The 22984-nt window shown below is 49.4% G+C and overlaps 1 protein-coding gene across 6 annotated transcripts in view; it reads right to left on the minus strand.

Moving 5' to 3' along the window:
• C2CD2L (C2CD2 like) overlaps positions 1-22984 on the minus strand; it is a 50530-nt gene that overhangs the window by 14186 nt on the left and 13360 nt on the right. For 5 of the 6 annotated variants that reach the window (XM_044997048.1, XM_044997051.1, XM_044997050.1 and 2 more), the window contains exons 2-13: positions 20488-20583; positions 19190-19309; positions 18032-18142; positions 16978-17094; positions 14993-15107; positions 14659-14782; positions 14135-14199; positions 13311-13438; positions 12512-12683; positions 11281-11382; positions 6061-6194; positions 5001-5283 (exon numbers count right to left, since the gene is read on the minus strand). In XM_044997048.1, coding sequence (XP_044852983.1) covers positions 5001-5283; positions 6061-6194; positions 11281-11382; positions 12512-12683; positions 13311-13438; positions 14135-14199; positions 14659-14782; positions 14993-15107; positions 16978-17094; positions 18032-18142; positions 19190-19309; positions 20488-20583 — 1567 coding nt within the window. The remainder of the gene's footprint in view (positions 1-5000; positions 5284-6060; positions 6195-11280; positions 11383-12511; positions 12684-13310; positions 13439-14134; positions 14200-14658; positions 14783-14992; positions 15108-16977; positions 17095-18031; positions 18143-19189; positions 19310-20487; positions 20584-22984) is intronic. The other variant, XM_044997047.1, reaches the window with a different exon arrangement.

A 22984-nucleotide genomic window follows, 5' to 3' on the forward strand; every position in this document is an offset into this window, starting at 1 on the left:
AGAAGAGAGTCACAACTTAGCTAGGTGCTAGTCACTTATTTCTTACTATCCTTGAGCTCTCCCCAGAAGTCTTTCCTTTCAGCTGGGTCTTGTGGTAATTTGTGCAATACCCCTTCTCCATACCTGGGATGAGACAGATGGCCTAGGTTTGAATTGGGGAGGGTCAGTGATCCAACACTTTTTAAAGACTGTCTTCTTGTTTTGCACAATCTCAGTGTAATAGAAAGGAGAGCCTGAGACATGAGGCCTGGTATAAGGGGCCTGGTGTAAGGCCTAAGGCCTGAACCAAAGTCAGGCCCTGGTGAAATAAAGCAAAATTTGCAAGATTCTAGCTATGAGCAGAAGTCAGGCCCTGTTACAAAACATGCCTATTTCCAAGTTCACAGAACCTGGCAAAAATAGGGCTGGTACTGCAAAAACACAAGCACTCAGTGGCACTAAGTATTCACGTAAACACATTCCAGAAAGTTAGTGCCAGAACACCCCAATACCAAAATATGGTGTAAACACATTCCCCGAAGATGGTACAGGGACACACTGGCTCTCTTAAAGATAAGGTCAGGATGACAGCAGTGATGGACAGAGATGCTTTGATCTAACTGACATGTACAAGGTAAAGGGTGGTAACTAACCATGTCAGAAGGGCAATACATAACTTGTTTGTATCAGTGTAGAAAAAGGGGTTTCAGAAGGGGTGTCTCTGTCTGGCTGAGGGGGAAATGGCAAGTCCCGCCACTCACTGAGCTGGTCCACTGTAACGGGCAAACATGCGTTAGTGGTACTGTAGAATCTATGGGATATTAGGATCGTGCTTCATCAGCAATAAACCTGGCCAGGTGCCTCTGCTACGGAACAGAGTCCATGGTCTTTTTGGGCAGTTTGATCGAGGTCTGCTGTGTTAGCGACCTGCGCAGAGCTGGGACAGCACACACTGAGAACGCACACATGCAGCCAACAACTAACAATACTCAGATTTTTTTTTTTTTAAAGTAACAGCAGGTCTACACTTCAAACACTGCAGCACTTCAGTGAATACGCTACCTATGTCTACAAAAAAGAGTTTCTCCTGTCAGTGTAGGTACTCGACCTCCAAGAGGTGGTAGCTATGTCAACAGGAGAATTTGTCCTATCAGCTGAGTGCTGTCTTTGCCAGGGATTGGACTGGTACTGCTGTTTCACTCAAGGGGCCGGTCTACACTAGGGAGTGGGAGATCGAGCTAAGTCACGCAACTTCAGCAGCAAGTCAACGTACTTAGATCTACTTACTGCGGTGTCTTCCCCCTGCGCTTCTCGTTGAGGTGGAGTACCAGTGTCGACGCTACAGTGATCGGCGGTCGATTTATCACGTTTATACTCGATGTGATAAAATCGACCCGTGCTGGATCAATCGCTGCCCGTAGATCCAGCCAGTAGTGTGTAGACAAGCCCAAGGGTGTGGATTTTTCACATTCCTAAATGACCTAGTTATACTGATCTAATTTCCTGGTGTAGACCTGGGCTAAGTTGCTAGCAAAGACTTTCAGTGTTGCAGAGAGGAACTTGAAAATGTCTGACTGATGAAGCAATGTCTATCTACACAGAGTCTCAGACAATAGCTCAGAGAAATGTGAACTGCCCTACTATTGTCAAAAGGGTGGCGAACTCAGATAATACTTTTGATATTTAAATATTGAAAGCATTAGCTATTTTGCTACTATCACAAAGCATGTAAGGAATGAGAGGGAGGATCATGTTACCAAGATCTGCACACAAGCTATTCTGAGTGACATGTACCGGTATTTTGGTGGCATTTGGGAGAAGGATCATTACTCCCCCTACCTAGGGTGGCCAAACATCCCGATAACATCATAATTGTCATGATATTAGGGGCTTTGTCTTATATATGTGGCAATATACCCCCCCACCCCTGAAAAAGAGTGTCCCAATTTTTCACACTTGCTGTCTGATCACTCTACTCCATAATATGACTCGAGAAGCCTAAAGTCCAGAGAAAGTAAGAACGAAGCTCTGGTCCCAAAAGGGATCGAGTCTGAGAGAGACCAGTAGGGCATCCAAGTCTTTCCATCAGCCAGCCCCCAACCCTAGTGGCCAGCTCTGCTCCAATGATGGATTTGGGGGGCTAGGTGGATTCTTCCTTGGCTCTTGAGCAGGGGTTCTCAAACTGGGGGTCGTGACCAATGTTCCCTCTAATTTTTTCTATCCATGTGTGGAATAAATTTTGTTATGTGCACACCAGTAGAAACAAAAAACCTAGATATAATATATATTTTTAAAAAGTTATCATAGGGATAATCACTCCAGCCTGGACAGGTTAGGCATTTTAGAACTCAATACTCAAAGAATTAAGTTTAAGTGTAAGAGAAATAAAAATTATGAAATGCAGAGACCAGTCAAAAAACATAAAACACCACGCTTTGAAAGAAGAAAATTACAGAGAATGTGTGTGCATTGCAGGAAGTATCAAGAAGTAACAACATCATCATAAGTATGTGTTTGGAGGCGAGTGTGAAAGAGTGTGTGAGAGACAGTGTGCGCACGCTGGCTGCTGGGGAAGTCTCTGAGAGATGCCGTGCACTGTCTCTTTAAAGGCACTCACTGAAAGCTCTCCTGCTCTGTCTTGAGCCCTGTCTCCCCTCCCGCAGAGTTGGGGTACATGGGCAGAGGAGTGGGAGGGGAGAGAGAGACTGACAGTGTGTGCCAGCTGCTGGGGAACTCTCAGAGACTGTGCACGGTCTCTTTAAAGGTACTTATTTACTGGGAAGGCTGGTTCAGACCTCAGACCCAACAGCTCTCTCCTGTTCCATGTCCTCAACCAGGCTGTCCCCTCTCCCTTTCTCTGTGGGGACAGGGTATGGGGGCAGGGGACATCAGCACCCCCTTCATCCCCCACTCTGCACAGCCAGCAGGAGGGTCCCAGGAGCAGCTGCAGGAGCAATGTGGTGGCAAAGCAGTTGAGGGAGGGGCTAATCAAGTGCACAGCATTTGAATCACTCCTGGACGGCCACCCAGCCGCACAGTCTAGAGGGAACACAAGTTGTGATCCTTCAGGGGGTCATGAGGTTATTATGTGGGGGATCGTAAGCTGTCAGCCTCCACCCCAAACCCTGCTTTGCTTCCAGCATTTATAATAGTGTTAATTATTTTAAAAAAATGTGTTTTTAAATTTATAAGGGGGGCGGGTGTCACACTCAGAGGCTTGCTGTGTGAAAGGGGTCACCAATACAAGAGTTTGAAAACCACTGCTCTAGAGACTGCTGCTGCTCCTTTCTCTGCTGGAGACAGTCTGACTTGGGCAGGTATCACTGCACCACTTACACTCAGTTCACATTTTCAAGTTTTTCTTAAAAACCGCAAGGGCTAGAAACAGCTTACATTAAAAATGAAATGCATCAAAATCTCATGGTAGACCACAGGCCCTCGGTATGTGTCTACTGTGCTTATGCCTTAATCCAGTCCCAAGGTTGTATTCAAACCTAATTTAAAGGAGAATCAGGCCCAAGATGACGAGCAGAGTACATGTGATTGTACTGTATATTCACCATCCACACAATAGGCTTTGAGCAGCATCTGAAGTGGGTAGAACTTGCTTTGTGCCTGCAGCTTGGGAGAGTACCAGTCTGAGCTCTGGGGATACACTAGCCCAGGGGTTCTCAACCTTTTTCTTCCTGAGGCCCCCCCCAACATGCTATAAAAACTCCATGGCCCACCTGTGCCACAACTACTATTTTTTTGCATATAAAAGCCAGGACTGACATTAGGGGGTAGCAAGCAGGGCAATTGCCAGGGGCCACACACCACAGGGGGCTCCCGCAAAGCTAAGTTGCTCAGGCTTCAGCTTCAGCCCCAGGCGGCAGGGCTCAGGGCCTCGGGCTTCAGCCCCACGAGGTGGGGCTTGGGCTTTCTGCCCTGGACGCTAGCAAGTCTAACATAAGCCCTGCTTGGCAGACCCTCTGAAACCTTCTCGTGGCCCCCCAGTTCCCAGAGGGCCCTGGACCTCTGGTTGAGAACCACTGCACTAGCCTACCTCTGAGCAAGAGGGAGTGGGTGAGAGATCAGCTCAATGATTCAGTGTGCCATTTCTTCCTGATCTTTTTCTCCCTTCTGTCTCCATTTCCTTACTGGTGATCACTGGAGCTAGCTCTTTGCTAGTGACCACAATGCAATCCTGCACCTCTCTCTCTCAGGCTCATCAAGGTGGGCAAGATTCTCTCCTAATAAAACACTTTTCCATGGTTCATATTTTGCTGAATTTCAACTCATGAGTCTTACACCCATGACAATGGGTCTGGGGAAGTTAGGGATGTGTTCAGGACCATTTTCTTATGTCTAAACTGGGGCTCCAGCACAATTCTACTGCCTCATATGCAGACAGCCAATCAATATTTAGCCTAGGCAGAAGTGTTTGGTTCTTTTACCTTGACTACAGCAGAACCTCCATCACATAATTCACACACACACACACACACACACACACCTAACACCAGCTCCAATTCTCATCAAAGTTCGAACAGACACTATAGCAAGGTCTCCCATGATACAGCCATTGTAACTTATGAGCTATACCTGTAGAATACTTACTAGCGAGCTAGTCTTAAAAATTACACTATACTCTTCTGGTATTTTGTAATGTATCCTGCTTGTTTATTTGCTCACTTACTCAGCTGAGTAATTAGCAAGATCTCCTAGCGAGCAGCATGAATTACAGTACACAGTTCACCTTGATTTGCTCACAAGAAGTGACTGCCTTAAAAAACAAAAACTACAAAAAAAAAAAAAAAAAAAAAACACCCCACCCAAACCCTAATGGAAGTAGCCATAACTACTCATTCAAAACACTTCCCTCCTGCCCCTCATTATGAAAGCACAAACACAGAACACGAGTGAAGTTAACGTGACCCACACGTCGGATGCTAGAGGGAGAATGTTGCACTACCAAAGTGAGAGACTGTCATGTCATCCCCCTGGCCCTGCTGTGTTGAACACTGCTCACTCAGCCTCACCTTTGTGATCCTTTAAGCTCCTGGTCTCGAGGGCTCCTGTGGAGCCAGTTTCAGATTCCACATCCTCCACCGAGGGTCTCTCAGAGATGTCTGATCGTGTTGTCTCATCCAGCTCCTGACTAGCTCTCTGTCCTGAGAACGATGCTTCCAGCAGCTGGGATGGCTCAGTGGAGCTCTGCGGATGGTCGCACATGCCTGCCATTATGGAGTATCCATGCATGGTGGCCTCCATAGATGCCGCATAACCAAGAGAAAGTGCCATTTCATCTTGGGCAATTGGTACCTGAAGGGGATGCAAAGGTCAAACAGACAGAAGTTGAGAGTTAAAGTTCACAAATTACCTTCGTCTCCATTGGGCCATCTCCTCCCCTCTTTAAAAATAAAGAGCTCAAGCCATTCTTACTAATTCTCCCATCTAGAGAAAAAATGAGCTTCTGGGGCCTGGAAGGAGAGGAGAAACTACAGAGTTATATTTCAAAACATTAAACTGCCCCATGAGAGGAACATCAAGTGGGACTCTGAGGCTCAGGACGGATGGGCTTTGCACATGTTCTTAAGCGCTGTGAAACCCCATGTTTTGATTCTGAAGCCTTCAAGTTCTGTTTCCTCAGAGGAGCCAATGCCCCCAGTCAGTGTAGTGCTAGGAGAGTGTATGTTTGTATAGTTGCCAATATTTGGCAAGAGATATTTGAAGTGCGTGGATTTCATAGCACAGCATGATTCTCCTCCTCCGTCCTCCAGCCAGGGACATCTGGCGAAATCCCATTCCCCTTCTCTAAATCCCCCATGAAATTTCAACTGGACGCTGCATCATCTTCACTAACTTTCTATCCTACTGCTGTGACCCACTGAACCCCCAAAGACAGTTGCATTTCAGTGATGGCAATGTGCTTTGAGATCCTTTGTGGGGTGATGCTACATGACTGCCGGTCATTATTCAGCACAAATAGATTCCTTTGTATATAAGGTCCCCTGCAGAGCCAACCATCATGACACCCATACCCCTATTAACAACCCTCAGTACACAACTTTGGGGGAGAGTTCCCAGATCACCAGTTACCTTGGAAACTCCCGAGATGATAAGTGTGCTGCGTTTTGTAGGGGTCTTCTTGGCAGATTTGTTATTCGTTTCAGTCAACTGCCTGATTGCTGTCTCGGCCACAGGATCCAAGCCATTGGACATGTGACTGTCCCCTGAACACAAAAGAGGAAACAACCCCCGGACATGATTGCAGCGCTCCTGAGCGGAGATACGTCACCTCCAGACTGAGATGCATTACCAGTGGACCAAGCATACCCGGGGGGTGGGGGGGGGATAGAAGAGAGAGAGAGAGAGAGAGAGAGAGAGAGAGAGAGAGAGAGGGGGGAAAACGGGCCCAAGAAGAAGAGAGTTACCACAGCCTTTCCTGAATGACCTGCATGATGCTGGAGAAGGAAGTCTTGGAAGAGTTGACAGCTGAACTGAAAGACTTAAAATTCAGAGTCCCAGCCACTCATGGCCATCAAAGTTCCCCTAGAACTTTTTGTAAATTATTAGGAGTTTGGTTGCTTGTGCTCTGACACAAATTACTGACTCTGGTAATTCCACTTTGCCTCCTTAAATCCACCATGCAGTTTCAAATGGATGTGAGATTCTGCTTCACTTCCTGTCCTAAACTGTCCTGAAGATTTGTTGTATACTGTTAAACAACCGATGTGTTCTATCTCAGAGGTGAGAAGCAATCCACATGTATTCAACCTGTGAAGCACTTTGGGATGAGACGTCTTACAGACATGCAAGATGGATGACAGGGTGTCTGGAGGTGTGGAAGGAAATTAGAGAATGCATTAGAAACAGAGCCTGAGACATGAAGGCTGGTATGAGGGGCTTGGTGTAAGGTCTAAAGCCTGAACTAAAGACAGGCCCTGCTGAGATGAAAAAATGGTTACCTACCTTTCGTAACTGTTGTTGTTCTTCGAGATGTGTTGCTTATGTTCATTCCAAGTAGGTGTGCGCGCGCCACATGCATGATTGTCAGAAGGTTTTTCCCCTAGCAGTACCTGCCAGGTCAGCTGTGGAACACCCTGGAGTGGCGCAATTATGGTGGTGAATACAGGTCCCTGCCAACCTGCCACCTCTTCAGTTCTTCTTGCTCGACACTCCGACAGAGGGGAAGCAAGTGGGTCTTGGAATAGACACGTTCTTTGAGAACGTTCTTAGGAGCCGGCGACTGTCTCGCCGAGCCTTGGCCCTGGGTAAAGGAGGAGAGGCCTTTTCCTATTACTCCTACCCCACCTCCTGTTATAGTCTTGCCTCGGCCAAGACGGGTGGAAGCAAGGCAGGGGCTGAGGCTTAAAATGCTTCCTTTGCGGGGCCAGCTCATGAAACCCCAAGGACTTTAAGGTCGCTCTAGAAAGGGGTGGGCAAACTATGTCCCACAGGCCGGATCCGGCACGCCAGCCATTTTAAGCTGGTCCTCAAGCTCTCGCTGGGGAGTGGAGTCTGGGGCTTGCCCTGTTCCGGTGCTGTGGTGCTCCAGCTGGGGAGCAGGATCGGGGGGGCGGGGGTGCTCCATGTGGCTCCCAGAAGTGGCAGCATGGCCCCACTTCAGCTCCTACATGTAGGGGCAGCCAGGGGGATCCACTGTGCATGCTGCCGCTGCCCGCACAACTCCCATTGTCCGGGAACTGCGGCCAATTGGAGCTGCAGGGGTGGTGCCTATGGACAGGGCAGTGCGCAGAGCCGCCTACCCGAGGCTCCGCTTAGGAGCTGGAGTGGGGACATGGCCACTGCTTCTGGGAGCCACTTAAAGTAAGCACCATTTGAAGCCTGCACCCCATAGCCTCTCTCTGCGCTCCAACCCCCTACCCCAGCCCTGATCCCCCTCCTGCCCTCCAAATCCTTTGATCCCAGCTCAGAGCACCCTCATGCACCCCAAACTCTGCACTCCCAGCTGGAACCTGCACCCCTTCCTGCACCCCAACCCCCTGGCCCAGCCTAGCTCTCTCTCCTGTCCTCCGAACCCCTCGGTCCCAGCCTGGAGCACCCCAAATCCTCATCCGCAGGCCCACCCCAGAGACTGCACCCCCAGACGGAGCCCTCATCCCACTCCTTCACCTGGAGCCCCTTCCCGCACCCTGAACTCCTCATTGAACCGGGAGTTCCAAGAGTTAAAACTACAGCAGCTAAGAACCGCCTGCCAATTAGTGATTTGAAGCTGGAGCCCCCCGGTGGAATAGACCTTACGGCTGAAGAGATCCAGCTTCTTTGCCTCTTTAGATAGACTTTGGAGTGGGGCCCTGGTGACCTTGCCTTTCCTTGGCGCTGGCCGCATCCATGACCCATGTGCCCAGCTGAGGGTGGGTGAAAAGGTATTCGTACCCCTTAGAGGGTACAAAGTACTTCCTCTCCACCCTTTTAGCCGTGGGATAAATGGAAACAGCAGTGTGCCAGAGGGTCTTGGTAGTATTGTGGATGATCTTGATCAATGGCAAGGTCATCCTGGAAGGACCTTCTGGCATCAGAATGTCCACCATAGGGTCCATTTCTTCTGACACCTCCTCTGCTTGCAGGTCAAGATTTTGGGCTATTCTTCTGAGCAGCTCCTGATGAGCTCTATTGGCCAAAACCAGTAAGGAGACAGACAAGCCCGCTACCGCCTTGTCCGGGGAGGAGGATGAAGCAGCCCTCATCGGCATGAGGTCCTCCTGACCTTCCAATTCATGGAGGTCCTCTCGTGCAGGTACTTCCTGTGCAGTGGCAGATGCGATGCTAGACGCAAACTTTGTGCCGAGTTTGGTGCCAGCTCAGGCGCTGGTCTTGGAATCCCTTGGAGGTTCCCTCACCATAGAGGCAGATGGAGGTCCCCATCTATCTGAGGTGACCAAAAGGGACCTAGAGCTTGGTCCCTGGGCTTGATGATACACCCATGGGGTCACTGAGTGGGTGGGCCTGTCACCGTGGTGGCCAGGGCATCATCAAAAGTTGCTAGGTCTCGTTATGCCTGGAGCGACGAGACCGGTGCTGGCTGCATCTGAAGACATATGACTCTGGCTCAGAGTCTGATCTCGGGCTCCACGGCAGTGGCATGTGGGACAGTGCCGGTGATCAGTGCTGAGGTGAGGATGGCCAGCTCTGCCGGCGCCGGGGAGTGCTGGGTTGCCATCTCTATGAGGTCCAACTCCCCGATTTGGCTCTCCTGTCCCAGGGAGTCCAACGGGGGGAAGCTCCTAAAAATCTTGCACTTGTAGGTCTGGTGGACTTCCCCCAAGCACTTTAAGCAGGAGTCGTGAGGATCTCCCTGGGCATAGATTTCTGGCAAGACCTGCAGGATTTGAAGCCTTGACACCAAGGCATGCCCCAGTCCTCAGAGGGGAGTAGAAAAATAGGGGATGGGGGGTAACCCCCAACAGAAACTTATCTATGAACTAACTAACTATATAGGATACAAGAACAACTGTTCGCTAGGAGAAGAGCTTGCTCGAGGCAAGAGAACAAAGCAGCTCCAACGACTGTCACTGGTGCATCTGAAGAAGTGAGGTTTTTTACCCACGAAAGCTTATGCCCAAATAAATCTGTTAGGCCTGGTCCACACTAAAAAGGGGGTTCGAATTAGGGTACGCAAATTCAGCTACGGGAATAGCGTAGCTGAATTCGAAGTATCCTAATTCAAACTACTCACCTGTCCAGACGCGGCGGGGTCGAACTCCGCATCTCCCCCGTCGACTCCACCACCGCCGTTTGCAGTGGAGGAGTACCGGAGTTGACCGCGGCACTTCCGGAGTTCGAACTCCGAGAAGTCGAACTCACCGCGTCGACCCGCGCAGTGAGTATGGACCTGCCCTTAGTCTTTAAGGTACCACCGGACTTCTTGTTGTTTTTGTGGATAGACTAGCACAGCTACCCCCTGATACTGGCGGTAAGAAGGAACTGAAGAGGCGGTGGGTTGGCAGGGACCTATATTCACCGCCATAAGGGTGCCACTCCAGGGGGCTCCACAGCCGACCCAATGGGTAGTGCTAGGGGGAAAAAACCTTCCGACGATTGTGCACGTGGTGCACACACACCTACTTTTAATTGACATGAGCAATCACTCGAAGAAAACAAAGTTTGCAAGAGTCAAGCAGAAGTCAGGCCTGGTTACAAAACATGCCTATTTGCAAGTTCACAGAACCTGGCAGAAATAGGGCTGGTACTGCAAAAACCACAAGCACTTTTTGGCACTAAGCACTGGTCTACACTAAGAACGGGGGTCGAACTAGGGTACGCGAATTCAGCTACGTGAATAACGTAGCTGAATTCGAACTACCCTAGTTCGAAAACTTACCCGTCCAGATGGCGGGGAAGCGAACTCCGCGGCTCCAGGGTCGACTCCGGCAACTCCTCCTGCCGCGGTGGAGTACCGGAGTTCGAACTAGCGCTTCCGGAGTTTGAACTATCGCGTCTAGATCAGACGCGATAGTTCGAACTCCGAGCAGTCGAACTCGCCGCGTCGACCGTCCCGGTAAGTATAGACCAGGCCTAAGTATTCATGTAAACACATTCCAGAAGGTTAGTGCCAGAACACCCCAATACCACGATATGGTGTAAACACATTCCCCGAAGATGGTACAGGGACACACTGGCTCTCTTAAAGATAAGGTCAGGACAACAGCAGCGATGGACAGATATGCTTTGATCTAACCAACGTGTACAAGTCAGAAGGGTAATAGGTAACTTGTTTGTATCGGTGTTTAAAGAGGGGGTCCTAGAAGGAGTGTCTTTGTCTGGCTGAGGAGGGAGAATGGCAAGTCCTGCCACTCACTGAGCTAGTCCATTGTAACGGGAATACATGCATTAGTGGTCCTGTAGAGTCTATGGGATACTAGGACTGTGCTTCGTCAACAATAAACCTGGCTGAACGTCTTTCCTACAGAACAGGGTCTGTCTCTTTTTTGGCAGTTCAGTTGAGATCTGCTGTGTCAGCTCTCTGCGCAGAGCTGGGACAGCATGTACACATGCAGCCAACAATTGACAACAAGGAGTAGAGGGTTGGGTTTTTAACTCATCTACTCTTCCCCTTAGAGAAACTCAGGAAATTTGCTTCAATTATCATGAAGAATTCAAAATCTGGAATGTAGAACCATATGGAACATTCTAATCCAAGAGGCTCCTCCTGCAGTGGGTACAGTGGGACCACGAGGATGAGCTGCATTTGGCCACTGCGGATGAGTCTCATCCACTCAATCCCCAGCTTTTCACTGTGAAGGAGGAGAGAGCTCCTTTGCTCCAGATTAAGATCTCGGTTTCTTGTGCACTTACAGCTGTTGCTGGCTGAGGCACTGCTGGGACAACTGCTCTCTGAAAGCCTTGTCGTCATCTTCTCTGTCACTTCCACTTTGGATGGGGACCTCGAAGGTGAATCTAGACTCAAAAAGGAAAGAGGCACAAAGTTAAGAAGAGGAGGATCCAGGCCACAGCTGAGGTCACCTGCCTTTTGAGGAGGATGAAATGAACTCCCCTATGGACAGGGCAGTCCATACTCATTTCCCCATACAGACACAAGGAGGTGAACTCTTTGAGGGACTCCTCGGGACCCCTTACATCCAGCAGGACTTGTTTACCAAAACACACATTGAGATGGGTGATCTTCACCAGAGATGGGGCAAATGTAGCAGCCCAAACACTGGACCTGGCATACCCACCTCATCCCAGGAAATATTTTTAAACAGTGACACCAGGGGAGCGAACTGCAGATCTCCTCTTCACTCCACCTGGAACCCCACCCAAGAAATGTGCCAAGAAAAGGGATTCTTACCATCCCACAGCAGGGTGGAAGGGGATTTGGGTCTGTAAAATAATAATATGTAGCACTCTGTGCTGACAAATTAACCTCCCAAACACATGCATTCAGTATTATCTCCATTTTACTGACAAGGAAATTGAAGCAGAGAGGGGGAAGTGATTTGACTGAAGTCATACCAAAAGCCAAAAACAGAGAAGGGATTAAAACCCACATCTCCAGACAGCCTTTATCATGTGTGGTTGAAGAGGCTTATTTTACATTTGCCTCCCCAGTGTTAGCAAAGTGCCAACAGCGTCCTCCAAGGGTACAGTGAGATTCCCCCCGTGTCCCTAGCCTCTGTTTGCCAGAAGCTGGGAATAGGTGACAGGGGATGGATCACTTGATGATTCCTTGTTCTGTTCATTCCCTGCGGGGCACCTGACATTGGCTGCTGTCAGAAGACAGGATACTGGGCTAGATGGACCTTTGGTCTGACCAGTATGGCCGTTCTTACATTCTTAAGTAGCTTGTAGGAAGTGAAATAGCAGCGTTACCACCACCATCTCCACTTGTGATGCCAACAGCAACCCTTCTTTCCTGCTGCAAAAGGAGCAGATTGCAGGGATTGCTGGATCTGACTGCAACAAAAATTTAGCTACTTACCACAGAGCTAGCCTGGCAAGATAAGAGTTAACTTCATGTTGATAAAGCAACCACCAGCAAAGTCTTAGACATCTGCCCCTGTATGAAGTCCTAATCAGTCCTTACCCAGCTTACAGTCCACCTTGGGCCTGGACTGGACGGTGGTGACAGTGGTCACAATGGTGCCATCAGGCATGATGGTACGGTCCATTTCAATTTTTTTGGTGGGAGTGATGCTGGTGCGCAGTGATGTGGCATACTGGGGATTCGGGGACAAAGGAGACTCGTGGTAGAGCAGCTTAAAAGAGAAAAGGAAGCAAATAAGTCACGGAGAGTCTATCTCTGGTGACATCCCAGGCGAGAAAGGCTGTAAAGGCCTGACTTCCGCTCACATGGTAAGAGGACTCAGCATGTGAGCTTGCACAGAGCAGCAATTTGTGACCCCAGAGCTTTAGACTGCTCTTGGGTTACTAACTGAGAGGCACAGCCCACCCACCGCATCTTTTCCCTCATCCCCAGGTACACACGCAGCTTCCAAGCCTCGTCTTTTATCTGCTAAGCCTACAGTGTCGAAATCAGAGAGTGAGCCTGGATCCGATTGCTGTGCACTGAATGTCCTAACTAACATCACTATCAGGGAAGTGATAGCTGCATAAGCAGCTCCAGCAGGCCAGAAAGACATATGCCCTTTGTTATATCACACTGTCCTCGAACCAGGAAGGCCAGCCATCCACCATCCATTACCACCACTCCTTCAGTCAGCTGTAGGGAAGCTAGAGAGTAAAGGGGAAGGCAATACCATTCTTCACTCTAGAAACTTCGTTTGCTGCCACTGTATCATTCCCAGATCCTGAATTCCAGTTCCCTGTGGAGTGGCCTGTCATCTAGACAACACTTCCCAGCTCTTCATAGGTCATATGTTTACCTCCAGTGTAAGGGTAGCCGCAGGTGTCAGCAGCTGCCCAGCTCCTGGACTCAGGGAATAGACCAGCCTCCCAGATGGCTGTTTGGTGCAGGAGTCAAGTGAAACAGCAGTATGTCCCAGAAGCACATCTATGAGAGGGAGAACAAACTCAGGCCAGAAACCCCCAAAAGCCCCTTTTGCCTTTGGGGACCTAACTCCATGCCCCCACGAGGCAGCCTCAGAGTTGCAGTAGCTCCTTAATCACAGGAGGGCTCAATGGGGCTTTATGCTTGTACTATGCCACAAACCAATTGAGAGTCTGCTCGTTCTGTGAAAATAAGGTGGAGTTTTGCAAGTTCCTTCAAACTCAGGTCCTGCGACTAGTGCATAGCTTAGTGCAACTGATCTGAAATCCAGCTGCCCTCTGTAATGCTCATCTGGCATTGAGTAGCATACCTCCTTCCCCTTTCAGCTAGGGCATGCAATGGCTTGGTGGTGTCTGGGCATCTGAAGGGCAAAAAGGAAAGCATCTGGCCCAAAATCCAGGTTTGAAGATGTCAAACCTGAAAACTGTAGTAAGTGTTTTTCATGAAGTCAAAAGTCCAGTTTGGGTTGGTATGTGAACATTCCCTGCAGAATTTGCAACCCAAACATCGTGGCATTGCACTAAGACACTCTGTTTTCAATATGTGGGTCTTATGAACTGACCAGCCTTTTTCCAAGGAGACAATTTCATGATCCTTTCACTTGTAAAGATCTCAGGGGCTGTTGTAACACCAGGAATGACTCTTGAATCCTGTGATTTTGAGCCTTACTGGATCCTGTTTATGGCTGATCATACTCACTCTCCCCACCACTGCTGTTCCCCAGTACTCTCAGCTTCAACTCTTTGCTTCGTGGCCCCAGCTCCCTGTCAAGATAGAAACAGAAGGATTGGGGCTCGGCATATGTCAAAAGACTTCCACCCAAGAACTCTTTTCCCCTGACTGACCCTATTCCTCACCCACCTCCACCTCTTCAGAAGGCCCAGAATTCAGCGCACTTTTTTGTGTGAGAGTGATGACAGAAGAGAGCTCCTGCTCCAAATGTGAGGTGCACTTGCACTGCTGCTAAGAACACAAGGGGAGGTGGAGCAGCAGTGCTACAATCAGAAGTGAAATTATTATCTGGATTGAGGTGCACTAGGAAAACAGCATGGGTACTCAGGATGGGAAGAGCAGGGATATGAACACTAACTTCTGCCAATACAAAGGAATTTGCATCTAGGAGAGTTGGCATCTGAAACATACCCATCCCTAATGAACCCCAGAGACCTAGCACACTGGCTGCAACTCTCCCTTAGCTGAAAAAGCAAACACCAGCGCCTTACAGCATGAGCTCCTCATTCCACTCCACCGCTGCTGCAGCGCTGGAGATGCTTGCTCTCGCTGGCTTTGTCCATTTCTGCTGCAAAGGACTGTCTAGCTCGGCTACACAGCATAGCTTCCCACCTCCTGGGATAGAGAGAACGGATCAGAGGAAATGGAAATGAGGATGAGAGGATCGGAATTCTACAGAGTGAATTATTAGGATATTGCTCAGCATGCTGGCATCCCTCCAGCCCAAAGCCTGAAGACCATCAGAGCAAAGTGTCTTTTCATCCTCTGAAGTCAAACACACTTACATCCCCTCCCCTGAAGGTCGACTGGTTTCTCCCTTCTTACCTCCTTCCTCTTCACAGCTCAAGTTGAGCACCTGCATATGCCGGAGAAGCAACTTGGACACCGTAGGGGCCACTACATTAGATGAGGACTCTCGGGACAGTTTTTCGCAGGACATCTGAGGAACAAAATGGGAGGTAGACAGATCAACCATGCCCAACTGAAACACCCCCACTAATCCCTTTCCCCAACCAACAGATTGGAGTAAGGGGCCACGGCAGGCCAGACGGGAACATTAAAAGAGAGGACATAGCTCAGTGAGATGGAGGAGGCTGAATAACCTCAATCAACAAAATGCAGTGCTGACGGTTATGATATGCATCCCTGATTGCCCTGTGGCAACTCATGGTATCCGGCATGTATACAGGAGAGAAGCCACTCATGAACCTGAGCTGGTCCCACAGCCTATTAACCTGTGGAGGAGTCTGCGCAGGGAAGTGACTATGGGAGCACCATTGCTTAAGACATTGTAAAGCAAACGGAGGAACGGACTATAGGGAACAAATCTGCACTGCCTATGGAGGATGGGTGAAAAAAGTCAGATGTCCTATTAGCTTGTTCATTACTGTTTCTGTGTTGTCTCTTCTGCACTCACCTGCACATCCAGTCCCCACTCTTCAGCCCAGATTCCATTTCCTCCTTTAACACTGTAATACAGGGGTGGGCAAACTTTTTGGCCCAAGGGCCATATCTGGGTATGGAAATTGTATGACAGGCCATGAATGCTCACGAAATTGGGGTTGGGGTGTGGGAGGGGGTGCGGGCTACGGCTGGGAGTGCGGGCTCCAGAGTGGGGCCAGAAATTAGGAGTTCAGGATATGGGAGGGGGCTCTGGGCTGCGGTGAGGGGGTGAGGGTTCTGGCTGCAGGCACAGGCTCTGGGACGGGGCTGAGGGGAGGGGTTTGGGGTGTAGGAGGGTGCTCCGGGCAGGAACTAAGGGGTTCAGAGGGCAGGAGGGGGATCAGGGCTTGGACAGGGGGTTGGGGCACAGAGAGTGGGGGTAAGGGCTCCAGCTGTGGGTGCAGGCTCTGGGGCGAGGCTGGGGATGAGTGGTTGGGGTATAGGAGGGTGCTCCAGGCTGGGATCAAGGGGTTTGGATGGTGGAAGGGCGGATCAGGGTTGGGAAACGGAGGGGATGGCTCAGGGGTGCAGGCTCCAGGGCAGTGCTTACCTCAAGTGGCTCCTGGAAGCAGCAGCATGCCCCCACTCTGGCTCCTACACGGAGGTACAGCCAGGTGACCCTTCTGCGCGCTGCCCCATCCACAGGCACCGCTCCCAGAGCTCCCATTGGCTGTGGTTCCCGGCCACTGGGAGCTGCAGGGGTGGTGCATGGAGCTGGGGTAGCATGTGGAGCAGAGCCCCCTGGCTGCGCCTCCGCATAGGAGCCAGAGGGGGGACATGCTGCTGCTTCCAGGACCCTTGCAGAGCACCTCCCGACCCTGCTCCACCACTGGAGCTCCAGAGCAGGGCAAGCCCCCGACCCTGCTCCCCAGCAGGAGCTCATGGGCCCGATTAAAATGACTGGCAGGCCAGATGCTGCCTACGGGCCGTAGTTTGCCCACACCTGCTCTTATAGATATCTGTGGGCCTGCTAGTGATCCTCCTCAATTCCCACTGCTTTCAAGGCACATGGGGAAGGAAAAAAGGATTACCAGACATCAGACCAATGTTCTTATCTAGTCTGGTTTCCCATCTCAAAGTGGCCAGCATCCACTATTCCAGAAGAAGGCAGAAAAAGGATATAATAGACAGTTATGGATTTAACCCATAGAGGAAGTTTCTTCCTAATTCCTGGCAGTTAATAACTAATTTTTCAGGACATAAAATGGCTAACAGCCATGTAGTTTTAATCCCAGTAGTATAATGGAGAAGATTACCCTCCCCAAACACATTTAACGCTTTATGATTCTTGCCATGCTCTCAACCTCGGTAATCTTGTTGCAGTGACTTCCACAGGCTAATCAGGCTGAAAACGAGGAGAGCCTTACCACATTACTACCAGCAGTGCATGCCTTCAGATTCACCATCATGGCAGGCTGGGTGCTGACAATTGAATCCTCAATCAGGTCCTTTATGGTGGACAGATCCACTTTCCCATCATTCTTCTTCCCAGCAAACCAAAATGAAAAAGACCCCCCAAAAAACCACAAACAAGTTACTGGAATAGTTTCCTCCATAGAAGTGGCCCCAGTTCACCTCCCACAGAGTCATACTCAGCCCATTCCATTTGTCTATTTTGCATTCCCTCTAGGGTTCCTAAAAAGGGGTAAACTAGGTGTGTCACTCACAGCTTATGTACATAGTACAGCTTATATACACAGTGTACATACACATACATCCACGCTCTCACACTGTTTCAAAGCAAATGGGTTAAGGCCAAGTGCCTGCAATTTCCCTAAGAGCTGCATTCACTCCAAATCATGACAACAGTCATTAAAGCTTCCCACACCATCACAAGTGTGTGAGACAGATGGGTGACAACCTGCTGCCCTTTGGAGACAGCAGCTGCATTGCTACAATGAGTCAGAAAGAAGCAGCCAGGGGAAGCCAGATTCTCAATATACACACACACACACACCACACAATTAAGACTTATGGAATTGGAGGGACTAAACAGGAAATGCTGTAGGGGGCACAAGTGTGCCAGAGTCCACTTCATTAAGCGGTTAATATTGTGGGTTGTGCCTGCACTAACTTTTTTCAGGAACTCTCCTACTGTAGCAGCTCAATCACTGGCAGCAAAGCATCTCACCCTGCTCAGAGAGAGCAACTAAAACAGCTGTAGCTGCTAGCACCTTGTCTACATTAGTGCTTCCACTGTCTCAGCCACTGGTGGTGCTGCACCAACGCTAATTCAAGAGTAGAAGATCCCACCCCTCACCCTTTAATCAATCATTCAAAAGATACTAATACAGACAAGGCTATAGAGAGGAAAGGCTGACAGCTCCTCGCCTTTCCCAGATAACAGCCCAGTACTGGGTTCAGCCCACCATGCCTGTTCTTTGCCCCACCCCCACTTCTTCGTTCCTCCAGTTTGCTCACTTCACGGGGCTGAAGTTTCGGAACAACTGAAAGGTTCAAGTCTGGTCTGTTCTTGAATGTCCATGACACCAGCAGGCCCTCATTCTGCAGCTCCTCCAAACGGATCTCCACCTGGCTCAGGCCAAAAGAGGACCATTAAGAATCAACTTGTTATTAGATGCCCTGTTCACTGATTTGGGATTAAATCACCAACAGGGCCCCATGTAACCTAGTATGGTGAAAGGGCAAAGAGGACCATCACAAACCAATCTGTGACAAATACTTTGCAAGCCCTCTGTTTACTTATGGTATGCCAGCATGTTATCCAGAGTTCAGAGAGGTAAGAACCATTCCAGAAAACCTCACAGTCCCAAAGAAAGATCTGTAATAGCCATCCTGATTTCTCACCTCTATGTGAAGCACAGAGAGTGGTGAGAGGAGAACAAGACTATAACATGTCTCATTATTTCACAGATTGAGCAGAAAACCTGGCAGGTGACACCCAACGAAGAACAAATTGGCTATTAATAAAGGACCTTCACTGAGACCAATCAACCAACCACTGCCAGTTCTGAGCATGGACATTTACAGTAATGATAACTTTTTAGGAGGAACTGGACTGAGAACCAACTGGGCCACCAAATGGGCAAATACAACCTGGGCTGGATTTGAACCTGTAACTTCACTGCAGAAGGCTCCATTGCTCCATTCCCCAATCCCACTGAGCAACCAGTCTCAGTGAAAATGCATTTCCAACAATGCTTTCTTCAGAAGGAGTCCAGACCTCGGAGTCTCTCAAGAAGGATCAAACAACAACTCAGGAGGAAGCTATGGGGAGTTATTTTTCTTTTAAATTTACTTGGGATTAAAAGGGCTGTTCTCCGGGAAAATTTTGGAGATACCCAATAAATGAAAATCAAAAAGGAGAAAACGTCTTATGAGTGAGGTAAGGAACCCTGGATAAACAGAGCTAAACAGTTTCCCAGTTATGGATTTCTTTTCAGGAAGACAAGAAAATCCTTTGTTTATTTTAGGGAAATTCTGCTAACCCCACAGTTTTGACAGGAGGATTGTTAACATGACTCTCATGCCAGCCCTTCCCCTCCTCCTGCAGACTGGAAGAATGGTTAAGGGACAGGGAAAGAGGAAGTCTTTAATCCATCAACTTAGCATTATTACCTGGGCCTGCAGCAGAGCTAAGGTGACATGATAGGTATCCATGGCAACAGCAGCTGGAGACTGCTGAGTGACAGAGACTGGGAACTTCACAGCATCAGCTGACAGATGGCAATGCAACACCTAGACAGAAAAGAGAAGAGAGTCTGCAGCAACCTCCCTGAGAGAATCGGGTTGAATGGGAAATACCTGCGCAGACCAGCAGCCAATTAGAGAAGGGCTTATTGGGAGCCAATTGGGGCCCAGATTGGAGACATCCAATCAGGGCTCAGCTTGGCCCTATATAAGGGCTGCCCAGGAGAGCAGCAGGCAGTCTTTCCCAGACCTTCATGGGGGAAGGTCTGTCTCCAGAGCAGGAGACCAGCACCTCGGACAGAGCAGTGCTGGGCAGGCTCAGGGGGAGCATAGTAGGGCTCCGGCCCAATACCTGCCAGACTGTGGGCCCTGATAGAAAGGGCCTAGAGGGTGCGAGGGGCCAGAGGGGAAGTGGCCCGGGCAGTTGGACAAGGGGAGAGAAGGAGGGCAGGGAGGTTGCCACTAAAGGGTCCCTGGGTTGGGACTCAGAGTAGTGGGCGGGCCTGGGTCCCCCCTTGTACTGCACCTGGCCATGCAGTAGGGTGGCTGAAACAAACTGCAACTGGCCCTTGAGACAAGGGGCTAGACTTTGGAGGTTGTGGTTGGCCACTGAGTGACGCAAGCTCAGACGCCAACCAAGGGCGGACAACAGGTGGGACACCACCAGGAAAGGGCGCTCCACTGGACTGAGCTAATTCCCAGAGATAACCAATAGGAGGCACTGGGTGGTGAGGCCCAACCTTGTCATACGTGGTGACAGAAGTCAGGGGAATGCAAATACTCATGACTGGAGAGGAGTGTCAAGGGGTGCTCATGGTGTGACCATAGTTACCTCAATTATTTGTTGCTTAAGTCTTTGATGTACTCTTACTGAATCTCCTCAGTTTTACAAGGTCCCCTCTGTTTTGAATTGTAAGGCCATGATGTTGAGAGTCCAACAGCACTGATCAGAGCCAAGAATAGTGCAAGATGCAATTTCCTCAGCCAGCTCTGTCAACTCCTGACCTGCACCCCCACTACTATCCCAGACTGGAGCTTGCCCCTACAGCTATTCCAGCATTGAGTGGCCCCCTCCTCATAACTCTGACATCTCAACCCTGGCCTGCAGCCCCATTCCCCCATCCATTGTCCCAGTATTAAAGGCCAAGATAATCCTTGTAGAATATACACTTGCACTCAGTGAAAAGATACAGAGCACAGCAAAATGCAGAATGGCAGTGTCTTACCATACTGTGGTCTGCCTGGTCTGTGCAGGTCACGTGACTTATATTCACTGCTGGTGGAAGCTGAGGACTCTCTTCAAACGTGATTTGGATTGAACTCTGGGGTAAGAGAATCTCGTTAGTCCCCAAACAAGGTTAATTTATCTAAAAGCCATTTCAAGGAATGTTAGCAATTCCAACATGAGGCCTCCAGAACTGTCACATGGCAGTCATTGAGAGCAGTGAGAGTGCAGAGCAGCATCCGCACAAGACGACAAGTGGGTGACAGTGAGAGTAGACACATTCAGAATGAGTAAGAGGAAAGCCTTCCTTGCATGGCATGGAGCTGGCTTGTGAAATTCCAAGCCTGAGGGGGCCCTGGTAGATTTAAACGAGGGCTGGAGGATTCCATGACAAATAATATCTGTAGCTATGCCAGCATCATGCTGAAGGGAACAAGTTCACCACTGTAGGCTCAGATAGGAATCACTACCCCTTCATGCATACAGCATAGGGAGAGGAACTCCCTCTGGAGAGCATACAAAAGCTTTGTTTATGAACAGCTCCTTATGCAGGCAGCCCTAGGGTGTTATAAAAGGACCATAAAGGTATCATGCAGGCAGTATCCATTAAACACAGATCTCAGCAGGGATGGAAGTTATAGCAACCCCTGATATCTGAACCCAAGCATCCATGGCTGTTGCATCCCCAAAACCAGTATTTCAGAACAGAGTCTGGCAACCCAGTCTCAGCTACAAAGTTACCCCACATAGTTCTCCTTGGGGCCAGAGACACTTCAGAATCCCAAAACATCTCACATGGCAAAGTGGCTTTCAAGAAATAGCATCAACAAGAGCATCTGCTCAGGTCTTTGCTTGTTACCCCATAAACTCTCTAAGGGCAGCAGCAAAGATTTTTTAGGGACAGAGACAAACAAGAAACAGATAGGAGCTGCATTCATACTAGGAGGGTTTTGGTCAAAGCACTAAGACAGATAAGTTCCAAGTAGCAGAAGGCAGAGAGAAATGAGCCCCCTGAATACACAAATCACGAGAAAGAAATCTGTGTCAAAGACAGAGGGACCGCAATGACAGAGATGGCAATGTCAGATCATGTGGGGGGTTGTGGCTGATGCCAATTTGCTTTAACAATTTGGTTTTGGGGCCAAATTATTTCAAGCTGGGTTTGAGCCTACCTCCCCCCCGCATCAATTCTAGTTTAGTTGCCTATCTCCAGATTTGGAAAAGTGAGGGTGGGGGGGAAGGCTCTGATAAAGCTTTAAGTTCATGAACCCAGTTCATTTAATGTAGATGACACTCCAACCACAAGGGAGAACTCTGCGAAATATGGAGGAGAAGACAAGTGGTGGTGGGGTCCAGTACTGAGATAACAAAATGGGCACCACTCCCAGAGCTTTTGCCTCCAAGTGGTAGTAGGCAACCTGCTTCTGGGAAGCATGCTGTCACACAAGCACAGCTGCTAGACCTGTATTTCCATTTTGAAGTATACCCTCAGGATGTCTGACATCTCACCGCATTGAGTAAATATGGCAGCCACCACCTTCAAGTTCTGCTTCCCCTCTATTTCAGTGCCTCAAGCTATGGCACCCCCAGCTTGCTGCAGAAGAGGGACTCCGGACCTTAATTTCTGTCCTCTCAGGAGAAACCTGAGCATCCCTGTCCTTGCATTTGTTTTTGCCACTCAGAAAGATGCCATACTTTGATTTCCATCCACAGCCAGTCTGGGGGTGAGAGAGGTGAGCTGCTCTGTGCTTTTGCAGTGATCCCGCTCTGGGCCTGCAGAGATGACTAAGGTGGAGAAGAGGACAGGCAGAAAGCAAGATGCCTAGACCTGTGCTTCTATTTCACAGCACAGCAGATAAAACACTGGGCATTACAGTGTCATGGGAGCTCACCTGCTGGGAGGCAGGTTCAGATGCTGCTCCTTAGCAGAGGTCAGCATGAGGCTGGACATGTCTCCCCTATAAGGGGAATGAAAAACTGGAGAAAGTACAAGAGCCAAACTGCAGCTTTTCCTGCAGCTTCAGAAAAAAAAAAATGATTCCAGCTGTAGCTACCTAATCATGATGTGACCTTCACACTCAGCAGAATCTCACCAATTATAAAGGTACCCGAGCATGGGCCAAATGCTCCCCGAGTTCCAATCTGCAGACCATCTGCTACAATAGTCCTGGGATCTCAGGCAAAATTCTGCCACTGTTCCTCCAGCCTGACCCAGAGTCCCCCTGCTCTTTCAGTCATGGGCTCCCGACACACTAGTCTGCTGACACACATCTGTCCTAACTGGGAGCTGCCCTGCAATTCCAGCTCTGAGTTTATCCAACCAAGAGCCATAGCTGTGATGCAAATGGCCAATCTAAAACATGAACAAGTGTTTAAGACAAGAAGTGAAAAAGTACTTTTCGCTTGAGACCTAATTTTGAACCATAGTGTCCCGAGGTGAAAAGCTGAAGCTTTAACCCTTTTGCACCATGGAGGCTTTTGGTGTCCCCTCTTCCACC

This window comes from Mauremys mutica, chromosome 22 (assembly GCF_020497125.1).
Source record: "Mauremys mutica isolate MM-2020 ecotype Southern chromosome 22, ASM2049712v1, whole genome shotgun sequence".
Lineage (NCBI taxonomy): Eukaryota > Metazoa > Chordata > Testudines > Geoemydidae > Mauremys > Mauremys mutica.